Here is a 26858-nt window from a genome sequence, read left to right on the forward strand (position 1 = left end):
GAGGCTGAGATGATTATGATGGCAACGGAATTCATTTTTGCGCTAAAATTCGAGCAATTTCCCAAACTCGAGCATCTTGAGGCATGGCTCACAAGTCACAGTCCAATTTGCATAAAATCTAAAAACAGCCATAACTTTTGGGCGATTTATCAATAAAAACACCTTCAAACTTGGCAGCAGTATAAAACACAACAACCTTAACTTATTTTTGCTTGAAAGTGTTGATTAGTTGGGTCACGTGATCTGTTGTGGGGATGTACCGATTGAAACGTTATGGTAATTTTCTTGTTGTCCCTCGCATGGTTCTGACCGGAATGGTTGACAGTGTTTAAAAGATAAAAAGTAAAACAGGTCACGTGACTTATTTTGTCCCTTAATAAAGCAAAGAATAACTGATATCTTAAACTTCGCTTAAGTTAACCATTCCCACCCCATTTGAGGTTTTACTATTTCCAATATTATGACGTCATTACACATGTGACCACCGTAAAAATATCTTAAGCGACTTAAGGATGCTAAATTCCTATTGATGTTTTCTTTTGGTCTTCCAAGGGCAAAAACCAACGTTGTTCCTATAGGAAAAAGGTTTAAATTTCGCGGGGGGGGGGGGGGGGGGGGCGGGGGGATCTAACCAAAGAGCGAGCAAGCCATGATTTAAGATGCTTGAAAAGCTGGAACCTCATGTTGACTCGCCGTCTGTCCTAGTACCCTGCTTTTATTTAATTCAAGATAGGATATTTCGACCAAACATTGTTCACCTTAAAAATATAGAATGAACAGCGGTGATAAACATTTTAGAAACATGCATTTTATGAACTTAACGTTTCGTATGCTAGTCAACATACATTTTCAAAAGTATAACCGTCACTTTACAGACAGTTTCCGTTTGTAAACGTCTTAAATTTCTACTGCAGAGGTTTTCTGTCTAGGTACCAGACCCCCATTGATACAGAAGAAATAGCTTTCCAAACATTTTTAACGGTTGTACTTTTGAAAATGTATGTTGACTAGCATACGAAACGTTAATTTCATAAAATGAATGTTTTTAAAATGTTTATCACCGCTGTTTGTTTTATATTTTGAATCAAGTTACGATGGCCGAACACCAAGGGTTTATATGATATTGTTCACATTACCTAGAAACAAAGCATAGCGATAGAAAGCAACAACAAAGACAGTTTCGTGATGACCTTGTTTCTACATCATTTATCGGCAGAAAGTCCCAGTTTTAAATTCCATTTAAACTATTACATTTTCAAATATCATTCGAATATTATGTCGGCGAAATTTGGAACTCGTAATTTAAAAGCGGCATATTAACCCCACTGGACTTTGTCTCCAGGGAAACCTTTCGAAATTTCTACGACAAAAGTTTGGATCTGCAACTGTATAACGCCAAAATAGGATCTGTATCTGTAAGGCGGGAAATAAAAATCGGAACGAAATTGTTTATTCATCCGTTTTCCATTATTTTATTCTGCCTTAATCCTCGGAGCCAAGTTAATATATATTTATACAATAATCAAATCAATGCGCGCGCTTTGATTGGTCAATCAGCTATGGTTGATTGTGCCAGTAAACTCATGAAAATTTCGCGTGTCTCCTGAATTATTATATAAAAGCAATAGACCACAAGTTCCCATAGTTTAGAGGCATGATAAACCATTTGGGATGTTGGAAGAACACTCGAAGAATTCGTAAATCACGAGCCGCAGGCGAGTGATTTACGAATTCTTCTCGTGATCTTCCAACATCCCGCGTGGTTTATCAGCCTATAAACCATAAAAACTTGTGATCTATTGCTTAAATATATATTTTATTTTATTATTATCAACAGAATAATAAAATGCCATTCACAAAGAAAACGATTATATGGAATGACAAAGATATTCAAATTCGTGCCAAGTTAATATTATAAAATATTGAAATATGCTCTGATCGCAATAACCGTTTTGAATAAAAATAATATTCCTTGGAAAATTTCCCAGACAACATTAAAGATAACATTACCTTTGTTCGCGTGCTCAGCGATAACTGTTTTGGACACGGAGAAATATAACTTAGAAGAATTCAAACTGGGAACGGCGTGCCATTAAGTCTGCACAAAAACAAGAGAGCTACAAATGGGGCTTATTCCAGGTGAGTAATAAGTTGCATTTCGCTCCGACTGTATTTATTAAAATAATATAAGACACCAAAACAGAAATCCATCTCATGGCCGATTGGTAGAGCATCGCTACAACACTCCACTGAATTGGGAAATTTTTCTGGGTTGTTGAGGTCATGACAATGTGTTAACACTACTTGTTCTGCAGTTCTAAATTCCCCTGATATTCATAATTGTTTCATGTATCACTCTTATAATAACAGCTATGTCAGCTACATGCGATAATGAGCAATATTAACGGAGATAAACGCGCTAGCAAGGAGAGTTTCGAGGTGCACTTCCAGTTAGGATATCGAGTCACGGGATCCCGAGGCAGGACCGTGATGATTTTTTTGTGTGCGAACATAATGAAAGAACGAAGCCCTTGTTATTACGATATGTAATTATTTTTTAACGATATAAGCTTATAGTAAATGATATATTGTATTGCCCTGACCAACGAATGAAATCTAAGCACAAGCAAACGAGAGTGGAAGTTTAATAACCGCGAGCAAACCGGAATAAAAGCTAACCGCAAGCGCGCCGACATCAAAAGCTAACCAGAGTCAAGCCGAAACGAAAGCTAATCACAAGCAAGCTGGAATAAAATCGAGCCGGTCTTTTGCTGGAGAATCCTGACTCGAAATCCTGGCTCGCGATTATATGACTTTGAAGAATATGTATCCTCATATTGAGGAAAAAAGAAACAGCAGAAATTCACGTAATAAATTAAATTATTTCCTTCTACTACTCCGGCAAATGTCTTGAATTACGTAGATCGAAGGAGCAGTGATATGTGTTCTATTTTTACTAGTAAGCAATGCAAATGAAAGAAAGTTCACGGTGACCCTTCAAAACTGCTTTATTTTCTTACTCACTGAGTAAAATGAATTTTATAGCAGTGTTTTCGAACCATAGTACAGCGAACAATCTATGCTAGAATTTCTACACAGCAACTTTTACGCTATTATAAATTTTGGTCTTTCCGGACTGAAAGAAAACAGGATAATAACTATTATCAATTCAGCTTTCGTGTGATAAAAAGAATTATGCAGACTGAGGAGGGAGGTATCCGACTCAGCCCTTCGGCTTTAATGTATATCGCCCTTCGCGTGGTCTGCATAATTCTTAGTAATTACAGACGCGCGCGCTTTACGATAAATACACCACTCGTAAAATTCACACAAAACTGCATCCGGGACCCAAGTGGCATATTTTCCATATCCTCACTAGTGGTATGAGAAGAATATTGATGACGTCATTTCCCTCTTTTTCACGTTTGTTCTGACAATCAGCTCTATACAAAAAAAAGAAAATTACTCGGTGGCTTGAGGATATGAATTTTATTTCCTCTTGTTAAAAACAAAATTTCACCCACTCGCTGCGCTCGTTTGTAAAATGCTGTTTTTACCACTCGAAAATATAATTTAGCCTTTCGCACCGTCGTGTTATATCGTCTATTTATTATCCATCAAATCTTCACGCTCGCATGCGATTGGTCTAAACGCTTCACGTGACTGAAGTGCTCCCAAAGCTAAAACTGGGAAAAAATCCCGCGTGTTGCGTGTTGTAAAGGATATTTTGTTGCTGTTTTCGGGGGGAGGGGGCTGCAGCCGTGTAACCACGTTTTCGTAATCACTTAAATAATCTCAATTTTACCGGATGCTAATGCAGTAACTGCACTTGATGTAATGCGTACCTTCAATGGCCTGGCCTGACTTGTCTCGTCTCGTCTCGTCTTATCTACTAAGTCAAGAAAATGCTGGTTTGAACGACTTTTCAACATGGATACTTTTCAAAGATCTCGTACAAATAACGTCTAGAGCAAATAGTTGGAACTTGTCTAACTCTCATTTTGTGTCTGTGTGTTTTTTTTAAAGTAAGTTGAATACGTTAATAACTGATATCGTTTGAAGCGGCGATGTACTTTTTAAGATTAATATCCTCTAAGAGCGGTTACGTAGGTTACAGCCTATGACAACGGACTCGTTAAAAGATGAAGTGTCACTGATGCAAAACTTTTAATATCAATCAATCGATGCATATGAACACTCTATTTAAACACGTTACGCCTTAGAGCTAAGTAAACTCGATCAAAATACGAACGTGAAGAACTAAAAAGAAAAAAATAAATAAATGATGAAATAAATTACATTGTCACTAAAACTATACAATTAAATATCTATAGTGTAAATTAAAATCAATTGATATTAACTTGCTCCGGTTAACATAATAATCGGTTCATGCACCTTTCAGTACAGATGCTGTCTTAAACCTATAACTTTAACAAAACAATTTTAGAAGACTTAGGTTTGTGAACAAAGATCCCAATTAAGAATATTCTCTTAACATTTGTTTAACCAGGTTCATATTTCAGTTCAGTCTTGATTCCAGTTTTAAAGTGTTTATGACCGATATTTTTTATTTCCTTGATTGATGGCATCTTCATGAGATCGTGATATGGAAATAAAAAAATAACAGATATCGTTGTTTCTTCACCGCGTTTTAGCCGTCTGAAAACGGGAAATTTCACTTCCGGCCTTTGGGTCAGAAACCGCGCAAGGTGAAGGCATGGAGCTAGTCAGGCCGTGACGTCAAAACAAAAACGTAGGTCGACAAATAGGTCGGCATATCTTTCGAACCAAAGAAATAGAAACGGGATGAAAGTAAAATATACCAGTTATTAGACACTCTCGCCTAGTCCCAATTTTTGGTTTAGAATTGTCAAAATTTACCAAAGACGCCACGTTCCTACTTTGACGTCACGGCCTGACTAGTCCCAGGTCCCAACTCCCACTGTTTCTGACCAAACAGAAACTGAAATTGCACTTCCGGTGGCTAAAGCGTAGCGCAGAAAAAAAATGATATCATCTCATGTAGATTCTAGGAAGTTGAAATAAAAAATATGTCGTACACTTTTAACCTTACCTCTTCACTTAATTACGTCGTTTACATGCTTATATGACAACCGTTTATGCACACGTGTCCGTAACAAGGTTGGCGACAGTTTCTAGCTATTACGGATGAATTCTACCTCTGTTTTTCAACTGATGCTACAATATTGGCGTCGCATAAACGCCCTGCCATAGGTGAACCAATAATGATGATCTTTATGGCATAGTAGGTTACCATAGCAACAACGCAACCTGTTAAAAGCACCTTGTAATTTAGCTATATATATATATATAAAATAAAGAAGAGAGAGAAATCCATCACAAATTTCTTCAAAGAAATGCTTTCGCCATCTCTAACAAAAATGTTAACTAGAGGTAATGCGGCGATAAACAATAAAATACTCTTTTCTGTGTTTTATACTCTGATAAAACATAGATTTTTGACCAATCAGAGCGCGCGCAGGGTTCTATTTATATTATAAAACACAACAAAACGAGCTTGGTGACCCCTAATTTTGTCATGGAATATTGATAAGCATAATCAGATGCAAATTTTTGCAAAGTTTAAAAAATTCTGTCCAGAGGGTTCAGAGCCACCTTAAAGGAGCTCAGTCATGGTTTGCCCACATTGAAAAGTTTAGCCTCAATTTTTCAAATTCGTCGTTTGTAATCCGTGTTAATCTTCTCCATCCTTAGCCATCCTTGTTCCTTTATGGTTTATCATTATCTCTTTGGTGTTTTTCTATCCTATTAAACTGTTATTTTAAGGTTTCCTACCATTGAAAGGTAATTTTGTATGTGGTCAAAATAACTCAAAAATGGTCAAAATTTAGGTTCCTTGAACTCTCCAGGCAGAATTTTACAACTTGGCTAAAAGTTGCATCTTATTCTGTTAATCAAAATTCGATGACAAAATATGGGGGTCACCAAGCTCGTTTTTGAGTTATTAGCAGTCAAGGTCTTTCGCGCCCATTGCTTCTACGCATCCTTATTACGCACGAAATTCATATCGCAACGTCACGCTACGTCATACATCAAGCTCGCGCTAAGGAAGAAATAACAGCAAGTAAAGTCGTTTTTACTGTCACGCAGTAAAAAATAAAACGAAAACTATTCAGTTGATAAAGTCAAGATATTGTGATCTTATAGCAAATAGATAGATAAGACACTTCTCAAAGTTTAAGGTTTGTGCGTTTTCCCAGACTGCAGATATTTGTCTAAATGTTTCGCAGAAATTTACAGAGCTCGGCATGGAAACGCCATGTTGGTGCACCTCTGGGGTGCACCAATATGGCGGCCGGAAAACAGGGTAGACATCTGGAACTTACTATGGCTCTCTAGGTGACTGATTATCTGTACTGAACAAACAAACATTTACATCGAAGCACTTTTCCTAATGATCTAACTTCTAAAAAGCTAAAAATTATGAGATAGGTATATATTTTTTGACAAATGCGATTGTAGCTTTGTGTCACGCACCGCCATAACTCTGAAATTCAAAATACGCTGGTTTTCAAACGAAGCACACTATTGAGCTTTTTATTTTCGATTTTAGAAAATGATGACGTCTCATGAAAACGATCTATACATAGGGCTGGGTACCGGTTGTGCAATTTTCACCTGTAGTTTACTCCCTTCCATTACTAATTTTCACCATTTTAACAAAAAAACTTGTACGTGAGAAGTTCCAAATATTTCTCCTTTTCTACTCTTGTGAGACCGAAGTTTTTTCGAATGTGAAGGGGTAAGACTAATATGTATTATTTCTCAAGGCTTATTCTACTTCAAGTAAGACATAAACTGTAAAAGTTAACTTTGTGGACTTTGTGTACGTTTACCTGATCTAAATTTTACTGATGTAGATTCTTTTATTGCTGATAGTTGTAAGCTAAGATCTTCTTAAAATTTTTAAAGCTCCTAAAATCCGGCAAAAGTTGATCTTTACCTGAGGACATGGCAAGTACGTGGGAACATTTTGGGCGCGAACGGCTTAAAAATTAAAGGTGTCTTTAGCAGGTCCGGTACTTTTGCAATGGTAACACAAAAATGATAACGTGTTCACCAATGATTGGGCATTTTTTGATACCATGATTGCAACATCAACTGGTAAAAGTGGTAATAATGACCCATCAAAATCTTGGTCATCAAAGTCGTGGAAAGTGCTGGAAAGTGTTGCCAGTCACCTTAAATACTTCAAATACTTCAAATACTTATTTCAACAGCAAGTATAATACCGCAGTACGTTTACGCTATGGTGTTTGTTGCAAATGATGACTCCCGCAGTGGCGGCTCCACACGTTGAGCTAAGGGGGGGGGGGGGGAGTTTGTTTCACTTGCCCTGCTGGCTTTTCCTTCTTCAGTCATTTCTTCTTTATTTACCCAAAATAAGGGGGGCCGCCCGGGCCCCTCCCCTAGATCCGCCACTGTCTCGCACGAATAAATTAAAAGAAACGCATGCAATAAGACGGAGCCAACATTTCATGACCAGTTTTGTTTCCTTGCTTCGGTTTCGATCGAGTGTTTCTGTCTTTGCAACAATTAAAACAAGAAGCTCGTTCTCGGAGGCTTGTGAAGTCTAAAAGAGATTGATTTTTTTTTTTCGCATAGTACTGAGAGTATCTTGTTAACTTTAAAACTGCCCTCAAGTGGCTACGTACTAGATCAGGGTCTTTTTTTCAAACTGATCAGGTTTTTCCTGTAACAGTCAGCCAGGGAATTGAAAACTGCACGAGTTTTTTTCCTATCCGGAGATCAAGCTGTATCACCTAATTTGTATGTATGTTTGTCACCTATGCTCTCATTATTATCGATGTTGGAAACACGCAAAATCCAAATTTCCGTGGATTTATTCGCATTATCTCCACCGCTTTCAACGTCATTTAAATTCACAAAAATCCGAAAGGATTCGAGAGACGAAAGCTTCTCTTAGCAGTGCGATAAGTTTTGGAAAAATTTACTCTAAAAAAAGTGGGTCGACACTAAAAGCTTTTCAATTTAAATATCATGTCAATTGTTTACATTAACTTTTCGCGGATACCAGGATAGTTTATTCTTGTGTATCCAGCATATTGACACTGTCCATCTATCACTGCATTAACGCCTCTTAAGATCAGATGGGTTCAGTGTTTATGCATATATTGAGCAAATTGACACTCGCGTGGACACTGATAACATGCCCTGCAGGACAAGGACTACACGCGATCTGTGCACAATCTTTGTCAAAATCTACAACAAAAACCCAATGCAGTCTTAGGACCGCCTCCTTTTACCGCCTACATGAACTTATTATCAGAACACGACTTTGAAATGACAGTATATTAAAGTTTGCTTTTCTAACACATCTGACAACTTAACCTTTGTTCTCAGACTTTAGATCGGCGTTCTCAGAGACTCGTGACCGGGATGATAATGGTTCATTTACATTTTAATTTCTTCTTTACAAAATGAATAGTGTAAGTCGCTCATTATCTGCAGCTGCGGACAACGTCGATGACATTTTAACAGCAGTTAATGCTGTACTATTTAGCTTTGCGTCACATGACCAACATGACAAACGTTGATTATTAGAACTGTTTGCTGTAGGAAGTGGACATTTCGAAATAGTATGAATAGAAAAACCTGAAGGTTCTTTGGATTTCCATTTTTCACAATGCACTGAGACAAAGTACAACTGGATGTTCGACTGAGGTGCGTCATGTAAAAATATACATTTATAAATATTTTAGTCATCGTAAGCCACTCAGCATAAACGGATTCTAATATTCCCGTACTTGAAAAGCGACAAGGCTTTAGTGGTGAATAACTGTGTTATTTTCTGCCTTGTACTTATTTTTAGGTATTTCCTTAGCATTTCAGTTGAAAGTAAACGATTGTTAGCCTCGATAGTGCCATTTATCTCGCTAACAAAATTTTAGTTGTGATCTCTAAGATAATAAGTAAAATTTAACATACTACAGTGTTCAAATGTATACTAAAATACGTAAAAAAAAAAAAAATCGAAAATATACCCTAAAAAGGTTGCTTCCAATGTGGTGTACGGTTGTGATAGAAGATGTTAATGACAAAATTTTTTAAAGAGAAGCAGCACGGGACATGAAACAAAAAGGTGCGAAAAACGGATATAAAATCAAAAATAATTCTCAAAGTTTTTTTGTTTTTGAGATGTTAGTACAAAGTCGTCAGTTTTAGACAACACTTAAATAAACGCTATTTTAAAGGAAGGAGCAAAAGAAAATTTTCGATTTTTAACTTTAAATAAAATGAAAATTAATGTACAATCTGTGACAGAGGTGTGAAAATACTAAACAAAGATGAAAATTTTAGATTGCATAAGGCAATTCGAGGCGACAATCGACGACACTCAAAAATAGTTTTCGCTGCAACTCATAACTTCATTCATTTCTTCTTTAAAGTACGGGTTGTTCTAATTATTACTTCCCGTATTTTGGCCTAATATCAACTACTATTGCGTGCTATTATTATTGAAATAAGAAGTCGATAGTTAATCAAAGCCCCACGCTAATAAAAAAAGATCTGTAGCACAAAAATCGAATGCAAAGTTCTCTGTTAACATCCAGTAGTTTACATTGGAGCTTTATCGACTTTAAATAAAATAAATAAAACCATTCTTGTATAACACTATTATGCAAAAAGGAACACACTAGTTTGCTTGTTTAAATTGATACATGTGTTTTTACCACTATGCATAATTTGCATATAACAAACATATCTGCTTACATAATGTATTTGTCTATAAAAGAGCCCGCCTGAATGCAAATAGTTTAATTATAAACAGTAGAAGTGTTTTTTGAATGGTATGTCATACCTGAAGACAAACAACTTTGGCTGTGAGCTATGCTATTAATAATGCGAAAACGTAACACACGAAAATATCTGCACTTTCTCTGGTATGAGCTACAAAATGTTCCAAGAGACTTTTACAAAGTCATAACTGAATACGATATTTGTATTTGCTAATGGCAGCCAGTTAGAGGCCAGTCATAAAAATGACGTCAAATAAACCGAACTTATTGACTTGCAAGTCATTACCGTTTAAACTACAAATGGAAACGTATTTTAACTTTATGCAAAATCAAGGCTTCCAGTGTTGCCAGAATAAATAACTTCGGGCCTACCAGATTTTAAAACACCTCGTACACGGACTTTGAGCTCCTTACCCGTTCTCTAGCTAAAGAAGATCCAAAATAACAGAGCCACTCGTGATAAACTTTGCTCAAATAAACTGTTGCCATAGATATCAAAAGATGAGTAGCTTAATTTTTTCGAAGATTATTTGCTTGAGTAAATAATACATTTTAGCCAAGCGAACCTTTCAAGCCCAACGAAATTTAAGGTCGTCGGGTAACGGCCCATAAATGGTAGATTAAAACTTAACAATAAAATTTGTAACAAAAATGCCACATTTTATAATTTGAATGTTTCACAACAGAAGATTCAGAGTGCATTTTACGTATGAAGTACGTCTGATGTAATTCTTACTGATAACGGTAGCTAGGGTGGTTTTATACAGAGAAAATTCTACAGTACATCAAGAAAGCATTTTCCTGTTTGTGGTTTTATTGTTCTCTCCACGTTTCTTCAGTTGTAACAATGTTTTGTGATGCCGTGAAGAGAATTTGGTTCTTGATCCAGGTCTTGGTGTTTTCAGGCCCGTAAACCGCTGTTCATATCCGCGGAAGAATAATGAAAACTGAATTAGCTCTTATTAACCGAGCACGAGGTCTCTATGGAAAAATCTTGATTGAGGACGCGAGTACAGACCGAACTCCGTGAGTCGTATTCTTCGCATGCACATGATGTCATCATGTTCTAAAATCCAAAACTAAACAGACACCAACGTTTTTGTACTGATCAGGCATAAGGGGGGTAAATTTATTTCTCTTCACAACTTTTCAGCTCAGCAGCTTGCTTCGTCTGGAAACCAGCGCATTTTGAATTTCAGTAATTGCGGTGCGTGACATAAAGCTAGGAACGCGTTTGTCGAAAAATACATTCTTATTTCATGATTTTTAGCCTATTCAGAAGTTTAAGTATTGTGAAAACTGCTTATGTAAACGCTTGTTTGTTCAGTACAGATAATCAGTCGCCTTGATAGTCAAAGTAAGTTCCAGATGTTTACACTATTTTCCGTCCGCCGTATTGGTGTACCACGGAGGTACATCAACATTAAGGAACAAAAACGCAAATTTATCAGTCTGAAGCTCTGTAACAATCTCTTCTTGCTTCTTCCTTCAGATGTGAGCTGAGAATCTATTTCCAGGTGTTCGCTGTCCATGCTTGAAAACCAAGTAATGATTCAAGCTGGAAAAACTGTTTCCTTTTTGGCGCTCATTTGTTACATTGCAGGTAAGGACTAGCTACGAATAGCGACTGAAAAACGAGATATTTGTTTTTCTTTGTTTGAATTCATTATGAATATAGTAAGCTTTGCACACATTAGCTCAAGTATTCTTAAGATGTCTTGGAGATGCGGCCTGCATGCATCCCAATAGGCTTAGAAAACGATTTTGCGCACGGCAACCAACGGTTTCACTTGTCTACAGTCAAGTTTTAGTCTTTGCGATGCATTTCCGGAGTTTGACAAGAGCTTCAAAAGCTTTTCAAGGCAATAGCACTGTAATATAATTTTTAAGTGAAAGGGGAAGTCAGTTTAAGAAACCGGCTGAATTATGACAGCCACCACGCTGGCGCGCGCGTTTCAGACGAGTGTTTCTACAAAATCAACGCCCAGCTGCTTTCAAAAACCCTAACAGCGTTCCAAGTCGGTTTGTTTTCTCTCTCTTTCCTTTCGTCGCTTTACAGAAGCCGCAATGGAAACGAATGAGACACGACTCTATAAAGACTTGTTTAAAAACTACAACAAATACACGCACCCGGTTATCAACGAGTCTGGACCTGTTACAGTCGCGTTTGACTTCCAACTGATTCGCATTATTGATGTGGTAAGTCATATTGCGTGACAGTTTTTCTCTTTCTCTTATCCGTGTGCCAGTAATGAATGATTTAGTAGGGAAAAAAGCATGTTAGAAATTATTATTTCTATACCGCTTGTTTTATGGAAACTTTGTAGTATGAGGTAATAGTTTTTCAACTTTGTACACCCGGACTTCAGCGAAACAGTAAATTTGGTTTTGATTGTTTCTCCACAGAGCGCTAAAGACCAGTTTATCAAGACATATGCTTGGGTTAACCAGGTAGGTTCACAAGCTTTCAATCCCAGACGGAAAGGTTGGGAGAACAAGCAATTTGTCCCCTTTCCCCAACTCACAGTTTTTGAAAATCAGTTATTTTTTCCCTTTTAGTTCGAAAAACCAAGGCTTGGCGACATTTTCCAACATTCAGTGTTGGAGGGGGGATAAGTGATCCACCTTAAGTGTTCCAGCTACTGTCGTCTGGGATTCTTGTTTCCCAGCTACTGAAGTTTATGTTTTTTTTTTTTTAATGTTTTTTAGGCCGGTCATTATTTTTATCGCGCTTCTTAGGGTCTTACGTATTTTATTAGAACTACAAAACTGATCACTCGTCAGTTTGGTCAAAGCAAGCAGACTTTTTTTTTCTTTTTTCTGAAAATTTCTGTCTAGAATTTAAAAAATGTTCCGCACTTTTGGGTACATGCAAATTAGGAAAGTAAATAAGCTTTTACGGCTCCCGTTGACGAACGGTTTGCTTCGCTTCATGGTTTGGGCTTAGCAAAATATAATCACCCCATTTTTTGTGATAAAGTTACGAATCTTCGACTAAACCCAATTCCCTGTGTTCGTTGAACAGTATTGGAATAACCCTCACCTTAAATGGGATCCTGATAAGTACAATGGAATCAAGGAGATTCATGTACAGCCCGCGGATATCTGGGTTCCAGATATTCTGTTGTACAACAAGTAAGTTGTGATTTAATTCTTTGCAAACAGGACTTAAGACGAACTTTCCTTCCATTTTTGTTTTTTGGCCGAATTCCTGTCTTTAACTTTTATAAACGGTAAAACGACGATATACTATACTACGATACTATAGCTTTCAGTATACTTGTACGTAACTCTATCCCGATTTTGATCGTCACTTTACATACAAGCTGCATGTTCTATGGCTAAAATGCCTTTTCAACTTACAAAACGTGAACGTAAGAAACCTGTTTTTCCTTTCTTAAAAAAACTTTCTTGCTCCACTCGGACTAGAGTGCAGTGGTTTGTACGAGTACTTTTTGGCCTAAGACTATTGCGTAACATACAGAGACTTTAGGGTTAACTTAGAGCTACATGCAACCTCCGTACGCGCCCTTATCTCTTTAAGGTCAACCATATCGTAAAAGGACATTCTAGAAACGAGATTAGTGACCCATCGTTAGTTGCCAAAATTTCCATAATGTCTCCGGACCTTTCGCAAAGCTTTTTCTGAACATCATTTTAAGAACTTTTCTCGATATAATTCTTATACAGGCTGTTTTATACCATGCCATACAAAATACAGCCAATCAAAATACAGGAAAGCCGTTTTATATTCGACGGTATATATTACATCCTACTTTCCGGCATCATGCGCCACGTGTATGTTGCATTGATTGTGCTGGCCAGTGTATTTTCTATGACATGGTGTGAAATAGTTATTCAACGTTCTCTCGTTATACACCATGGAATATCCCTCCTGTCAGTATGTACACTGAGGAAATGCAAGTGAGTCGTTGGATTTTCCATGGTATAACATTCGAAAACGTTGAAGAACTAGTATATTTTTGACTCTCTTTAGTGTTGACGACGAAGACCGTTTTGCCGGTGGAAGATACACGTACAAAACCAACGTTGCCATGAAATACGACGGGAATGCCACGTGGTTGAATCCCGCCATCTTCAAAAGCATTTGCAAAGTTGACGTCACGTATTTTCCGTTCGATGATCAGGAATGCATCCTCAAGTTCGGCTCGTGGTCTTTTGACAGCTCAAAAGTGGATCTCTATGCACACGGAGGCGATATGTTGAACACGAACTATGTTAAAAATGGAGAATGGAAGTTAACAGTCCTGAAATCGCAACGAAACAAACTCAAATATCAATGTTGCCCACACGAGTTCGTAGATGTCACTGTAAAGATCCGACTTCAGCGTGAATCTCTGGATTTCATTCTCAAACTGATCATTCCATGCTCGCTGATCTCTTCCATGATATTTTTAGGGTTTGTTCTTCCACCTGAGTCCGGTGAACGCATTGGACTGAGTATCACAGTTCTTTTGGCCATGACGGTGTTTCAACAACTCAGTTCCGAGCTTATGCCATCATACGGTTTTCCTCTGCTAGGGCAGTATTACTTCGCTTGCATGATCGAGATCGGTGCTTCTTTAGTTGTCACCACTCTCATACTAAACTTCTATCATCGTAACAGCCGACCAATGCCAAGGGCTCTGAGAGTTTTGATCTTGAAATGGCTTGCTCGTGTGGCGTTCCCGCAAAAAAATGCCAAAGACTGGAACGTCGATTCGTCATTCATCGAAGCCTCGAACGCAGCATACAAGAGAAACTCAAGCCATGAGGGGCTGGGAGATCAAGGCTCCGACAGTGAGAAAGCTTCGCTGTCTTATGCTGATTCGCTTTTTGAACGCAATGAGTCCAAGATATCCTCCACTTATTCCGATCCGTGGATCCCATTACAAAACAAAAACGAGTTTGGTTTACCAACCAATGGCATATCGGGAAACAGACCCAAGTATACCATCCACAACAGAAAAACGAATTTTTCTAACTATAGAAACAAGCCTCGACGAAAGACCTCGAGAGATCAGCTCTACTCTCGTCGCCAGAGCCCTGCCAAACAAAGCTCCTCCGTCACCTCGTCCTCAGTACTACTCGACCTTTTTCAGAATGCTGGCGAAACGGAACTCTCTCCAGAGAAGAGGAGACATCAGAAGGAGTGGATTAAGGCGGCTCGTGTGTTGGACAGGCTGTTCTTGATTGTGTCAGTTTTGATTGGTGTAATTACTCTCCTAGCCTTGTTTTTGAAAGCTCCTAGGTTTCATTGAACCATATTCTGCTCCATTCTCCGAGATCGATGCTAAACCTCAACGTCCCTTAATGGGTTTACTTGGAGGGTCCTGAAGGGGAAGGGGGAGGGGGGGGGGCGGGGGAAGGGTACCAAATCCATTTTCCAGCCCATATTTTTCTCCCAAGTCCCTCTTCCCAGTGCTAAAATCCCATTCCCATAGGCAGAATTCTGCAAGAAATCCCAGTGTCTCTTTTCATTTTACTCTTCACATCCGCAAAATTATGGCTTCTAAATACGACCCAACAAAGACACAAAAATTCGCAATTTCGAGGATTTTCGAAGATTTTCTGATGATAATAGGATCGTTTTAGACTGTACTGAAGCATGTAAGTTGGGAAGGTATACTGATTAGTTAGGTTACAAGTTCCTGCTACTTCACATTCTTATCTTTCCTGTCTACAAAAATTTTGGTGTTCTTATATCTCGGAGCCTGGTCGGACGGATCACGCTTAGCGTTGTTTCAACAGCGCTGTCAACCTCTACTTCAGAGTCACTGTCATTACCACTCACACTTAAGCTGTCTACCACGTCGTTAGGAGACTCTGGTAGTAATTACTGGCACCCTCATTTGAACTACCCGGCTCATCACTTTTGCTTGAAACTCTTTCTACGCCTTTCAGTGAATTCAGATTGACTAATTTCAAGACCGTTTCAGTTTCATATAAGTTCAGAGGCAAAGTGTCGGCCCTGTCCATTGTGTTATTTTGTGTTACATTTCGTTGTCTGATGGATTTACCATGCACCTGAGCCCAGGCCCTCATTTCAGCTTGCTCATTTCTGGTTATCTCCTATGAGGTTGGCTTTGGAATTTTGATGCGAGGTAAGGAAACTGTATGTGATGTTGGCAGTTTGCAATATCAGTTTGGATGTGCGTAGTAAGCTGCTGCCCACTTTAATTTGAAACACTTTTCACTGCTTCTTCAACTGATGTGCCAAACACCATCGCATATTCATACATTGCCTCTCTCTTAAAATTTGGCGACAAGTCCTGTATGCTGGCTTCGGTCCATTAAGAGACTTCTTCAGATCAGAAGAACCTCAGATTTTCAAGGGATTTCAAACACTTATTGGATATAGTACTAACTACAGGGCTATCGGTGATAAACGATTCATGCAAAGATTGTAGCACCTTATATGCTGGCAAAAAAAAAAAAAAAAAAAAAACCTCATATGCTGGCACGTACTGCAGCACGATTTAACCATCTTGATTCCTTGGTCGATGGTATGAAGAGGTCCTGTAAGTGGTGTTTTTTTTTTTTGTTTTTTTTCTGGAATGGATGTCAAAAGCCCTGACTAACATCTCTTAATTTAATTTTGAAGGAATCCGGCCATTCCTTTCCTGCTGTTAATGAGCTTGAGAGAACCTGACTCCGAATCAGTAAGAGATGCACATTACGATCTCGACGTTTTTCTATCACAGGAAATAAGTGATATCTCGACTGGTCATGGTGACAAAATATATCATGTTTTTCCCATTTTCATTTTTGACATTTTTTTCCCATTCTCAGTGACCAAATCTCACTTACAGTGACCTAAATCCCATTTTCCCAGGGCGGAAACAGGCCAATCCCAGTTTCCCATTTTACCCCTTCAGGACCCTGTACTTGCTAAAACTATGTAATATGCAAGTCTTACGTTTGTAGAAAACTTTCCAAAAATTACTGCGAGAAAAGCTGGTAGATAAAATTTAAGTTAAATTCTTTATATCCTTATGAGTACAAAACTTTAGAACACATACAAGTAATTTTGTGCTAATTAGAGGGTTTCATAATTTGAAACAAATACGGTATGTGTATTTCAGGAAGCAGTTGTTTTCTGTGGTGAGAACTGAAGTGAGCTTAAAGTCATCAAAGTCAGTTTTTACTGATGTTAAACGAGGGAGGAAATTAAGTTTAGCGATAGAAAATACACTCAAGCATCAAAGATTATTTCATTCATCTCGCATCTCGTTAAAGATACAAACGTATAATTTATCTTACTTTAGACGCGTTTGCTGTAAATATTACTATTAGTGTGTCTTAGCATTAGAGTATTTGTGTCAAGCTGGAACCAGAACGCAATTTTTTTAATGAAGAAATAATTTGTGCAAGATTAGTTAAGATTCAACCACATTGACTTGCAATGACAAAACTAACGTAACCTAACCCAGAAAATTTTTAACATGATTTATTAATTTCCTTAGATTTAAAATGTGTTAACATGGTTCTGAACTGAAACTGTGCTTGCACCTGAACCCTACGCTGGACTGCTAACATATTCTGTTATCTCTTATCTCGTTGGCATCTTGCTGCGGAAATAAGACTGATTTATTGTCATCAACACTGTAGTCAAGTATTTAATTACGGGTTTATGGGTAAAATAGCCAGTTAACAAATGTTTGCTGTACCATACGTCAGGTGTTTACTACTAAAAAAAAATCATTTAGAACATATTGAAATAAAATGAATACATGTATGCATGTAAAAAGTAGTGTTAATTATTTAGGTCGGCTTACAACATAATGTAAAGCATTTGATAGTGTTTAAACGTTACTTGATGACTTTCATTATCTGGTATAACAGTTACACTTAGCTATATTGGGTAAACACGTTATTTTTAAAAAAAATGTACACTGGTACAGTTTTAAAGAATATTTAACCAAGAAGAAATGGGAGAAACGAAACAACCCCCAGAAGCTTGTGATGTAACACAAATCAGCTAAAACAGCCAAGACTCATGATGAGGAGACGTGAATTGTTATTGTTTGCGTTTGGCTTAGACGATCGATTTGTAGAAACGGTGATACAGGCAAAAGAAAAATTTACGGTCCTGCACTAAAGTGCGACCATTTTCGAGCTATTGCCCCTTAAAGCTGGTTTTCACCTGAGCGCGCGCAACCACAGGCGGATGCAACATACTCATTCCTCTAATGAGAAACTACCGGTGTCACGGTGATTTGGGTATCTCCAAATTTTGGCAGCCGTGTGTTGCAGGCGTAAACAGGGCAGGAGTAGGGTAAGAGAAAAGGTGAGACATGGTCGCATTTCATCCCTGCTCTCTCAGAATTCCTCAGTCGACAAGAAATAATATCATTTCGAGATACGATTCGAGATTGTAGATATTCAGGGGTCAATCCGTGTAAAGTTTTGAACATCGTAACAGAGGTGGCTACTAACCTTTGATGACTAAGCTTTGGCCAGCCGATTGCCTAGAACAGTTTATCAATATCGTCTTCATTGCTTGCATACAATAAAATACGGGCTGCGCGGTTTTGGAGCTTCGGTAGTTTTTCAGAAAGGTGGACACCACAGTTTCTCCAAACGACACTACAATAATCAAAATATGGCTGAAGTAAGCTATTATATACATCAATTAGAACATTAAAAGGAACAAGATGACGTATTCTTTTAATTGCACCCAAAGTGGAGGCTTCTAAGCTTAGTTTTGGGTATCCCCGTATGTGCCCAATCCCTGGTGATTTGGGTATCCCCAGAAGGGATGCCCAAAACACTAACAGCGTAAAAGAAGGACAGCGTCTTTCCCTGAATTCGATTGCCGTACTTTTGAGTCATTTTGGTGATTTTTCGCAGGACAAAAAAAAAAAACAATAAATGAAGATGGTAATTTAACGAACGTTTCTAATACATGAGGTGCATGTAATTCGCAAGCCATCTGATATCCAAGGTAATCCTTTTGGACATAATAAATCGCCTGAGATCCCGGGGGGCTGAGATTTCAGGTATAGATGTGTTTTCGGCTGACGAGGAGTACACGCATACATGAACAGGACAGTTATCGACAGTTACATGACGGTTCCATGAACTCGAAAGCGAGTCAGCGGTTTCATGGTGTCATGGCGTTCCCTAAGGATCACAGTGCTGAAATAACTTTAATATATTATTGTTGTACTCTCGCCCTTGCAATCGCCGCTTTTGTGTACGGAACCATCCTTTTGCCACAAAGAGGTAGAAGAGACGAGCAAAGGAGGGAATGGCGCAAATTCGCGAAAAGTGTTTTCAGCGAGAACAACAACCTGAGAGCTCACGATATCCCTCAGAGGATTTCAAAGGTGAAGGACACCTTCAAAAAAATCCAAATTAACTCGCTCATTACTGGCCTTGATGTGTTAAGATACATGCTTGCAGAACGTAACTACGAGAGCTTTAAGACTAACGAGCTGGAGTGTCTTCACGATAACCTACAGTCGATCTTCCAGTTGTTCTCTGATATTCACTCATCACTACCTCTCTTGGGAAAAGTACCAAGAAATATAAAAGAAGTTGAAAGATGTGGTCACTGAGTTAGGGATGATGGTAGAGCCTTTCTTTGAAAGGGGGAAGCGCGAAATCATTTTGGAATGTCTTGAACATTTTTCGAATGATAGACTGGATCAGGAAACTGAAAGGAGAGTGAGGAAGTCGTCTCTAGAAGCAGCTGTTCCATACGTAAAAACCTGCCTGCTGTTTGGTGCTCCAGAAGCTAGCTTGTTGGATGGGTTCAATGACACAATAACAACAATGAAACTCGAGACTAGACTTGATTATAGCAAGTGCAGTAATTTTTCACTATACATAAAAGACAACAACACACATGGAAGTGATATATCTGTTGTATCCTTACAGGACCTTCACAATGCCCTTGTAGATCCAAGATCCCTGGAACAAAATGCCATGAAATTACGAATGCTGGAACCACCTCTAAACTTAATTGAAAAGATCAATGAAGATGATACAGCTAAATGTGTTGTTGAGAAAGTACTGCACGAGATACGTCTTTATATCCATAATGGTAGTCAAAATGGTAAAGAAATTAAAGATAATATGGAAAAGCTGCTCAATGTATGGAAAGACATGAAGATGATTAAGCCATCTGAGGTTACAGTTAAAGTAATCTGTGAACGATTGATAGTAGACCTTCAGGCAAGACTTCAGACAAGCCAACTTCATTGTAATGGTGAACAGTTCTGCAAGAACTTGCAAAAATTGTTACAGAACAACCTCAAGGATCTACAACAAATAAAGTGGGATGATAGTACCACTCATTCCTCCACACTTCAGATAGGAAATCCATGACACAGTTATCATAAGACAGAATGGTTATAATACCCGAAATGGCTACATGCCCGAAGTCAGTAGGCCAAGAACAGAATGGGAAAAAAGCAAAACATATTATAAAGCCATTAACGACTGGGCCACACTACCAAGTGCTTTAAAGAAACTGATGCTGAAAACTATTTCTAAATACAAACTTAAACAGTTTTTATTGAACCATTTTAACCTTAGTTAGTGGTATTTTAATTCTTGTTTTAGTTTTAATCTTAGTTAGCTTACTGCATAGGTTTTTGTCCTTTTTATTGTATTTTAGATTTTAATGTATTTTAAAGGTTTAACATTTATTTTCTCAGAGGACTATGGCAAGCCGTTTGTAGCAAAATTCAATGCTTGCAATATATGTTTAATCCTTTAAATAATGGTTTTATTTAAACATATAAAAAGGCATTCAATCCAATGGCAAATAAAATTTTTGGTTCAATTAAATCTTTTAATTTTCATGATTCAATCCAATACCTGGAATATTGATTCAATCCAATACCTAAAATGTTGATTCAATCCAATACCTGGAATATTGATTCAATCCAATATCTAAAATATTGATTCAATCCAATACCTGGAATATTAATTCAATCCAATACCTCAAATATTGATTCAATCCAATACCTGAAATATTGATGCAATCTTCCTGGGCCGAGCGCGGCCAACAAGAACGAGAGTAACTGAGCACTAGAGAGCACTGAAAACATGGCGGGCGAAGGAGAACTAGATTTAGAAGTTGAGTTTCCTAAGTTTCTTGCAGACATCTTGGATAAAACGGAAATAATTTTTGAGAATTTGACTCAGAAGCTGCAGAAGGGCACGCCAAAGTTCTTGATCAAACCATTAGTCTGCTTAGGTAAATGAGGCAGTGCTACAACCGAGACATAAGGGACATGGAAAATTTAGATTCCATTACTGCCGCTTTTGTAGATGTAAGTTAACTAATTTTTATGTGACAAACATATTTGTTTATTAAAAGCTGTGTGTGCTAGCTTTTTGTGGCAAATAACATAAACTGTGGCAAATTTTGCTACCACATTGGTCTTTGGTATTGTACATATTTCTGCTGTCATTACTGGCACACTAAACTTTGAACTGTAAACAAAATTTTTGCTGTGCCATGTGCACAGTCAAACATGTTTCTCACAAAAACTGCTAGTGTAAACCTGGCTTTAAGTTATTTTTGAAATAAGAACCTTTACAGTTTACAAGACAGCAATCATTGAACATTGGGATGTTTTTTAAGTTTTTCAGTGTTGTTGTCTCATGTTTTGCATTATTTAACCCACATGTGGTACTTCTTTCCTAAAAACGATGTTTTTCTTGATATTCTATGATAAACATGGCACCAATTTGTTGTGAATATTATCGGGTACCCAGGACTCAAGGCTAACACTACTGCTAACAAGCCACACATTTCAGTTTTGAAAAGTAGATTTTTGCACTTTCACTAGCCATTGTGACAATCATGATGCAATGGAGTACTGATCTACTGGATGAAAACAAAATTGAGAATTATCCTGACAAAGTAAAACTGATTGAAGAGAATAGAAACTAATGAGAACAGGGAAACTATGAGTGGATTTCATGGAAATAATTGCCTTAATAAGCATATGATAAATATTTAACTATTAAAGGGAGATAAAAGAAAATGGCAACACTGATAAAAGTACATCAGAGATTGAACATAAGCATATTCAAGAAAAGCAGGATTGGTGTTTGTGGGAGTGAAATTTTCTTAGTGATTATTATTAACATTTTAGATACAACAAGAAATGTCCAAGATTGACCACCACTCTTGTAAAAAAGTCAGTGAAGCTGTGTATGAAAAAGGCTGGCTGGTGCAAAGTTAGTTTTGGCTAGTGACATGAGTCCTGTTAGTAGCCATTACGCCAGTGCACCAAGAAGTTAGTCTTGTGTCCTGGGTACTTTTGAAAATAAGATAACAAATTAACCTTGCAACATTTTAACATCTGTTTTGATAAGCACCTGAAAAATCTACAAGGCAGAGTAGTGCACATGGCAGTTATCAAATGCCCTGATTTCTCTTCAGTTTAGTTGTGTTGCTAGAAGTTAGGCATTCTGTAATTCAAGCAGTTTCTGAGTTTTGTATATCAATGAAAAGGAAGATGAGAAAATAATTTACTTGACACAGGGTGATGTTTTCTGTTGTGAATTGAGTTGCAAAAATACTTTAAGGGCCATAATCTCCTTTACCCAGCCCACACACATGTAGTATTATGCAATTTTCAGTTGCCCAAGGTTAACTGTCACTAGTTCTAGAGCCTCTTGGAAGATGTCTACTCCCATTTGACTTGATTAACTTAAGGGATCTAGCCTTTCCAATACAAATGACTGCACTGAATCAAGTTGTCCCAGGTCAATTTCTTCAACTACAACATTGTTATCACTGTCCAATGGAGTTGGACCATCAGGATCATCACCATAGTATTCAAAATCATATGACTTTCCATTTGAAAGGGGGTTTTCAGGCTGCATCATATGATTAAGCCACATTTGGTATGGCAACCATTTTTTTTTTGTCTTCTTACATTTTGGTGGTTGAAAGCTTCAGTGAACTGGCAAAGAACAAGGTTTAACCTTGGTTGAAAAATAAATGTAAGGTGGAAAGATGCACTGAATTATCAGTGTCCAGGATGCCTGACAATTCCATACTACAAAAAGTGTAAAAGTACAAGTGGGAATCACAACGGAAACATCCCTCCACAATCTTTCAATTCGTTGGTTGTGTTGATGGCCCTGCAGTGAAGCTGCCCCTCTCCTCTCTTCTAACCTGCTCCATTGTATCGCACACACCGACGTTTTCAACACCATGATCTACTTGCACTCGAAGGCCAAAATTCTCCGTCTCTCTTAACGGCACCCAGAAACAATTCAAGAACTGTTTCTGCTTTATTGTTGGCACTACATTTCAAAAACGTTATTCTCCGAGAAAATCCGTCTATATAGCCGTGAATTAGTATTTTCCATCGGATCAGAGAGTGATGTCCATCCAGATGCCAAAGCGAATTTATGCACCCCATCCCAAGACAGTATTTTTATAAACTTCGAGATTGTATTTTGAATGATTTCCGTTTAATTTGAAATTTGTCCCTATTTACAACATATAACTTCGTAAAATCGCTATCTCGTGTTTTCGTCTTCGCTTCGCAAAAGGACTGATCAAAGTCTAATGTACAATTGATTATATTTATGTGATATCACGTGCTATATCAAGCTGTGTCGTATCTGTACAAACAAAACAAGTTCTTACGCAACAAAAGAGTTCGTGAATGTTCTTTACAAGTATTTTGGGGATCTAATTTTGCTAACCTTTCTCTTATTCTTCTCCGTTGAACCCGTAACCCAATGGTGTTGTAATCGGTTGACGGTAACAATCGTAAAATAACGAAACAAACAACGAAGTAACTTAAACGGTTCCAAGTTGTGCGTTTATTCTCCTCGCGATGACGGTATGCGAATATATGCTTACAACACGATCTCGATAATACGACAGAACAAAACAAAGGGCTCAAAATACAAAATCTCGTATTACATGTCAATTGTTAACTCTGGTAACACAACATGTCACGGTCATGCAACTATTAGTCTCTTAACAAATGGACTTAAAGAAACCTGCAATGAAATTATATCCATACTCTTGAAAGATTTTGGTTCCTTATCAGGTTAGCTGTCGAAACCCCTCATATCTTCTAAGCCATACTCTGTCAATCGTCTGTGAATTGTCCATCTCCAAATCCCAATCATCTTTGTTATCGTTGTCCAGATGAATCCTAGTCCTCAAAGTTCCTCGAGCACCTCAACAGGAATTTTAAGAAATGGTCTTCCATGATTTCGTCCTTTTTCGCTTTCTATCGTAATGACGTCCGCAGTAACAGTTGACGGAGTAATAGCTCTGCGACGCAACACACTGAGCACATCTACAAAAGCGGCAGCAATGGAATCTAAATTTTCCGTGTCCCTTGTGTCTCGGTTGTAGAACATATTGAAATAAAATGAATACATGTATGCATGTAAAAAGTAGTGTAAATTATTTAGGTCGGCTTACAATATGATGTAAAGCATTTGATGGTGTTTAAACGTTACTTGATGACTTTCTTTCTCTGTTATAACAGTTACACTTAGCTATATTGGGTAAACACGTTATTTAAAAAAATGCACACTGGTACAGTTTTAAAGAATATTTAACCAAGAAGAAATGGGAGAAACGAAACAACCCCCAGAAGCTTGTGATGTAACCCGAATCTTCTAAAACGGCCAAGACTCATGATCAGGAGACGTGAATTGATATTGTTTTGCATTTTCGAGCTATTGCCCCTTAGAGCTGGTTTTCACCAGAGCGCGCACAACCACAGGCGGATGCAACATACGCAGAAGTAGCAAGATGCTTTTATGTAGACTTACACAAGTCCCTGAGCTGCCAAAGCCGAGTTCGGAAAGCGAAAAAATGTCTGCGACGCTCAAAACTTGAGCAGGAAGAGTGCGAGGTAAGTATCGCCTTCTATTAGGACATTTTCCCAACAAAAGGCACTTATCAACATCTTATTGCTTCTGTTTCTGCTACTTTTGGCTATGGTTATGCGCTGGTGAAAAATGAAAGCCCCGTAATTGTAAGGCCCAGGGTTGTTAGTACTCATTCCTCTAATGAGAAATTACTGGTGTCACGGTGATTTGGGTATCTCTAAGTTTTGGCAGCCGTGTGTTGCAGGCGTAGACGGGGCAGGAGTAGGGAACGAGAAAAGGTGAGACATGGTCGCATTTCATCCCTGCTCCCTCCCCCTCCCCCTCCCCCCCCCTTTCCCCCCGTTCTAATCGATTGATTGCAAACTTTTTTTATACACGGTAAAAATTCGTACAGCGCAGTTTAAAAGTTAAAATATCTAAGGCTGCCTAGCTAAACTAATTAACAAGTAATATAGTATTATAAGAATAAAGACCTATCATATCACTAAAGTTGCTTTTCAAAGATGCCATGTCTCATTTAAAGCTGTAACGACGCACTTTACGTTTACATTTGCCTAAAGAAACCGTAGATCGGAGTTCATGAGAACACTGTTCCACAACATAGCACCCCTGTAGGAAAAACATCTCTTTAAATAATTGATGCAGGGGCTGTGGAAGAGCCAGTTTATTCTCAGAATTCCTCAGTCGACACGAAATAATATCATTTCGAGATACGATTCGAGATTGTAGATATTCAGGGGTCAATTCGTGTAAAGTTTTGAACATCGCAACAGAGGTGGCTACTAACCTTTGATGACTAAGCTTTGGCCAGCCGATTGCCTGGAACAGCTTATCAATATCGTCTTCATTGCTTGCATACATTAAAATACGGGCTGCGCGGTTTTGGAGCTTCTGTAGTTTTTCAGAAAGGTCGACACCGCAGTTTCTCCAGACGACACTACAATAATCAAAATATGGCTGAAGTAAGCTATTATATACATCAATTAGAACATTAAAAGGAACAAGATGCGGTATTCTTTTAAGGTGGTATGGTACCCTCAATATGGACCAAAAAGTTTGTTTAAATATGGTGAAGAAAGATCAATTGTGTGCTATTGCACTCAAGAAGAGAAATTAAATTTCTAGAGTTTTACTCAAAATGGTTGCTATGGAAACCAGCCACAGCCTTTTGAAGTAGTGTTTTATAGTATTGACGCCAACACTTCCTGCTCTTTTACAAAACAAGAATTGACTGTCAAAGAAGCATATCATGTAAGTTTCTGTTTTGTTCTGTGATATGACCCTAAGTTTTGACAGTTAACTCTTATTTTCAGTGCTTTTTACAGCTTTATTTGGAAATAACCTTATTTTTTACCACACCCAGTGGACAAATCATCTCATGTCACGTGACAGACCTTAAAATTTTACGATTTTTTTGGTTTATATCATCACGACACTATTGGTCTTTGATGAGCCCAAGTTTCAGAAATTCTACTTAAAAAGCTTGCAAAGTAGAAATGTTGGCGCGAAGTCAGTCGGTACAAAAGTAAACTTTTGAGAAAAATGCACTTTAAGTTCTTACATGAAGTATTAAGCATTTAACGAGCCACAAATAGTGGGGGGGGGGGGGTGCAGATTGGATCTCGGGGGAGGGGGTGCAATGGTTGTTCTATTTTGTAAAAAGTTACCGTAGTTGTGGGAAATATTCCTTGTCATAAGGGAAATGAATGAGCCTGTGATGGCAATTTGAGGCAAAGCTTTTCACAAATAATTATACCAATCGAGTTGTCCATGTCTTAAAAGTTTTTTCTAAATAGTTTCGTTCATATAAGTTAAAAATAATCCATATTTTTGGTCACGTTCTTATAGTAAACAGTCGTTGCTATGGCCGTTGCCACGTGAAAAAACTTATACCACTGTGTACTTTCCTTAAATTTCACACTCATCTGGAAGGAAATTCAGCAAGATCGTTTCAAAATATTTTTGACAAGTCCTCAAGGGTCTTAAGTCTTGTATTTCCAGGAAATTGAATTTTTCATGAACATCGCCATATTTTAGGGTACCATACCCCCTTAATTGCAGCCAAAGTAGAGGCTTCTAAGCTTAGTTTTGGGTATCCCCGTATGTGCCCAATCCCTAGTGATTTGGGTATCCCCAGAAGGGATGCCCAAAACACTAACAGAGTACAGGAAGGGCAGCGTCTTTCCCTGAATTCGATTGCCGTACTCTTGAGTC

At 38.0% G+C, this 26858-nt stretch overlaps 2 protein-coding genes and 1 pseudogene across 2 annotated transcripts in view; all 3 read left to right on the plus strand.

Annotated features, from left to right (window-relative positions):
- LOC145463572 (uncharacterized) overlaps positions 1 to 26858 on the plus strand; it is a 157639-nt gene that overhangs the window by 100294 nt on the left and 30487 nt on the right. The window lies entirely within an intron of this gene.
- Positions 8537 to 16931, plus strand: LOC145463842 (neuronal acetylcholine receptor subunit alpha-10-like). Its single transcript, XM_081447635.1, has 6 exons — positions 8537 to 8727; positions 11296 to 11406; positions 11863 to 12002; positions 12210 to 12254; positions 12829 to 12938; positions 13801 to 16931. Exons 2-6 carry the CDS (start codon positions 11334 to 11336, stop codon positions 15062 to 15064), a joined length of 1632 nt encoding a protein of 543 aa, XP_081303761.1. The 5' UTR covers positions 8537 to 8727; positions 11296 to 11333; the 3' UTR covers positions 15065 to 16931.
- Positions 18920 to 20286, plus strand: LOC145462775 (uncharacterized; annotated as a pseudogene).

This window comes from Orbicella franksi, chromosome 12, assembly GCF_964199315.1.
Source record: "Orbicella franksi chromosome 12, jaOrbFran1.1, whole genome shotgun sequence".
NCBI lineage: Eukaryota > Metazoa > Cnidaria > Anthozoa > Scleractinia > Merulinidae > Orbicella > Orbicella franksi.

Bases quoted from the DNA above. Each gene is read 5' to 3' on its own strand.
- LOC145463842 (XM_081447635.1), top strand. From the start codon at position 11,334: ATGCTTGAAAACCAAGTAATGATTCAAGCTGGAAAAACTGTTTCCTTT. The intron at 12,003-12,209 runs GTAAGTCATATT...GTTTCTCCACAG, and splicing joins TGATTCGCATTATTGATGTG to AGCGCTAAAGACCAGTTTAT. The intron at 12,939-13,800 runs GTAAGTTGTGAT...GACTCTCTTTAG, and splicing joins GATATTCTGTTGTACAACAA to TGTTGACGACGAAGACCGTT.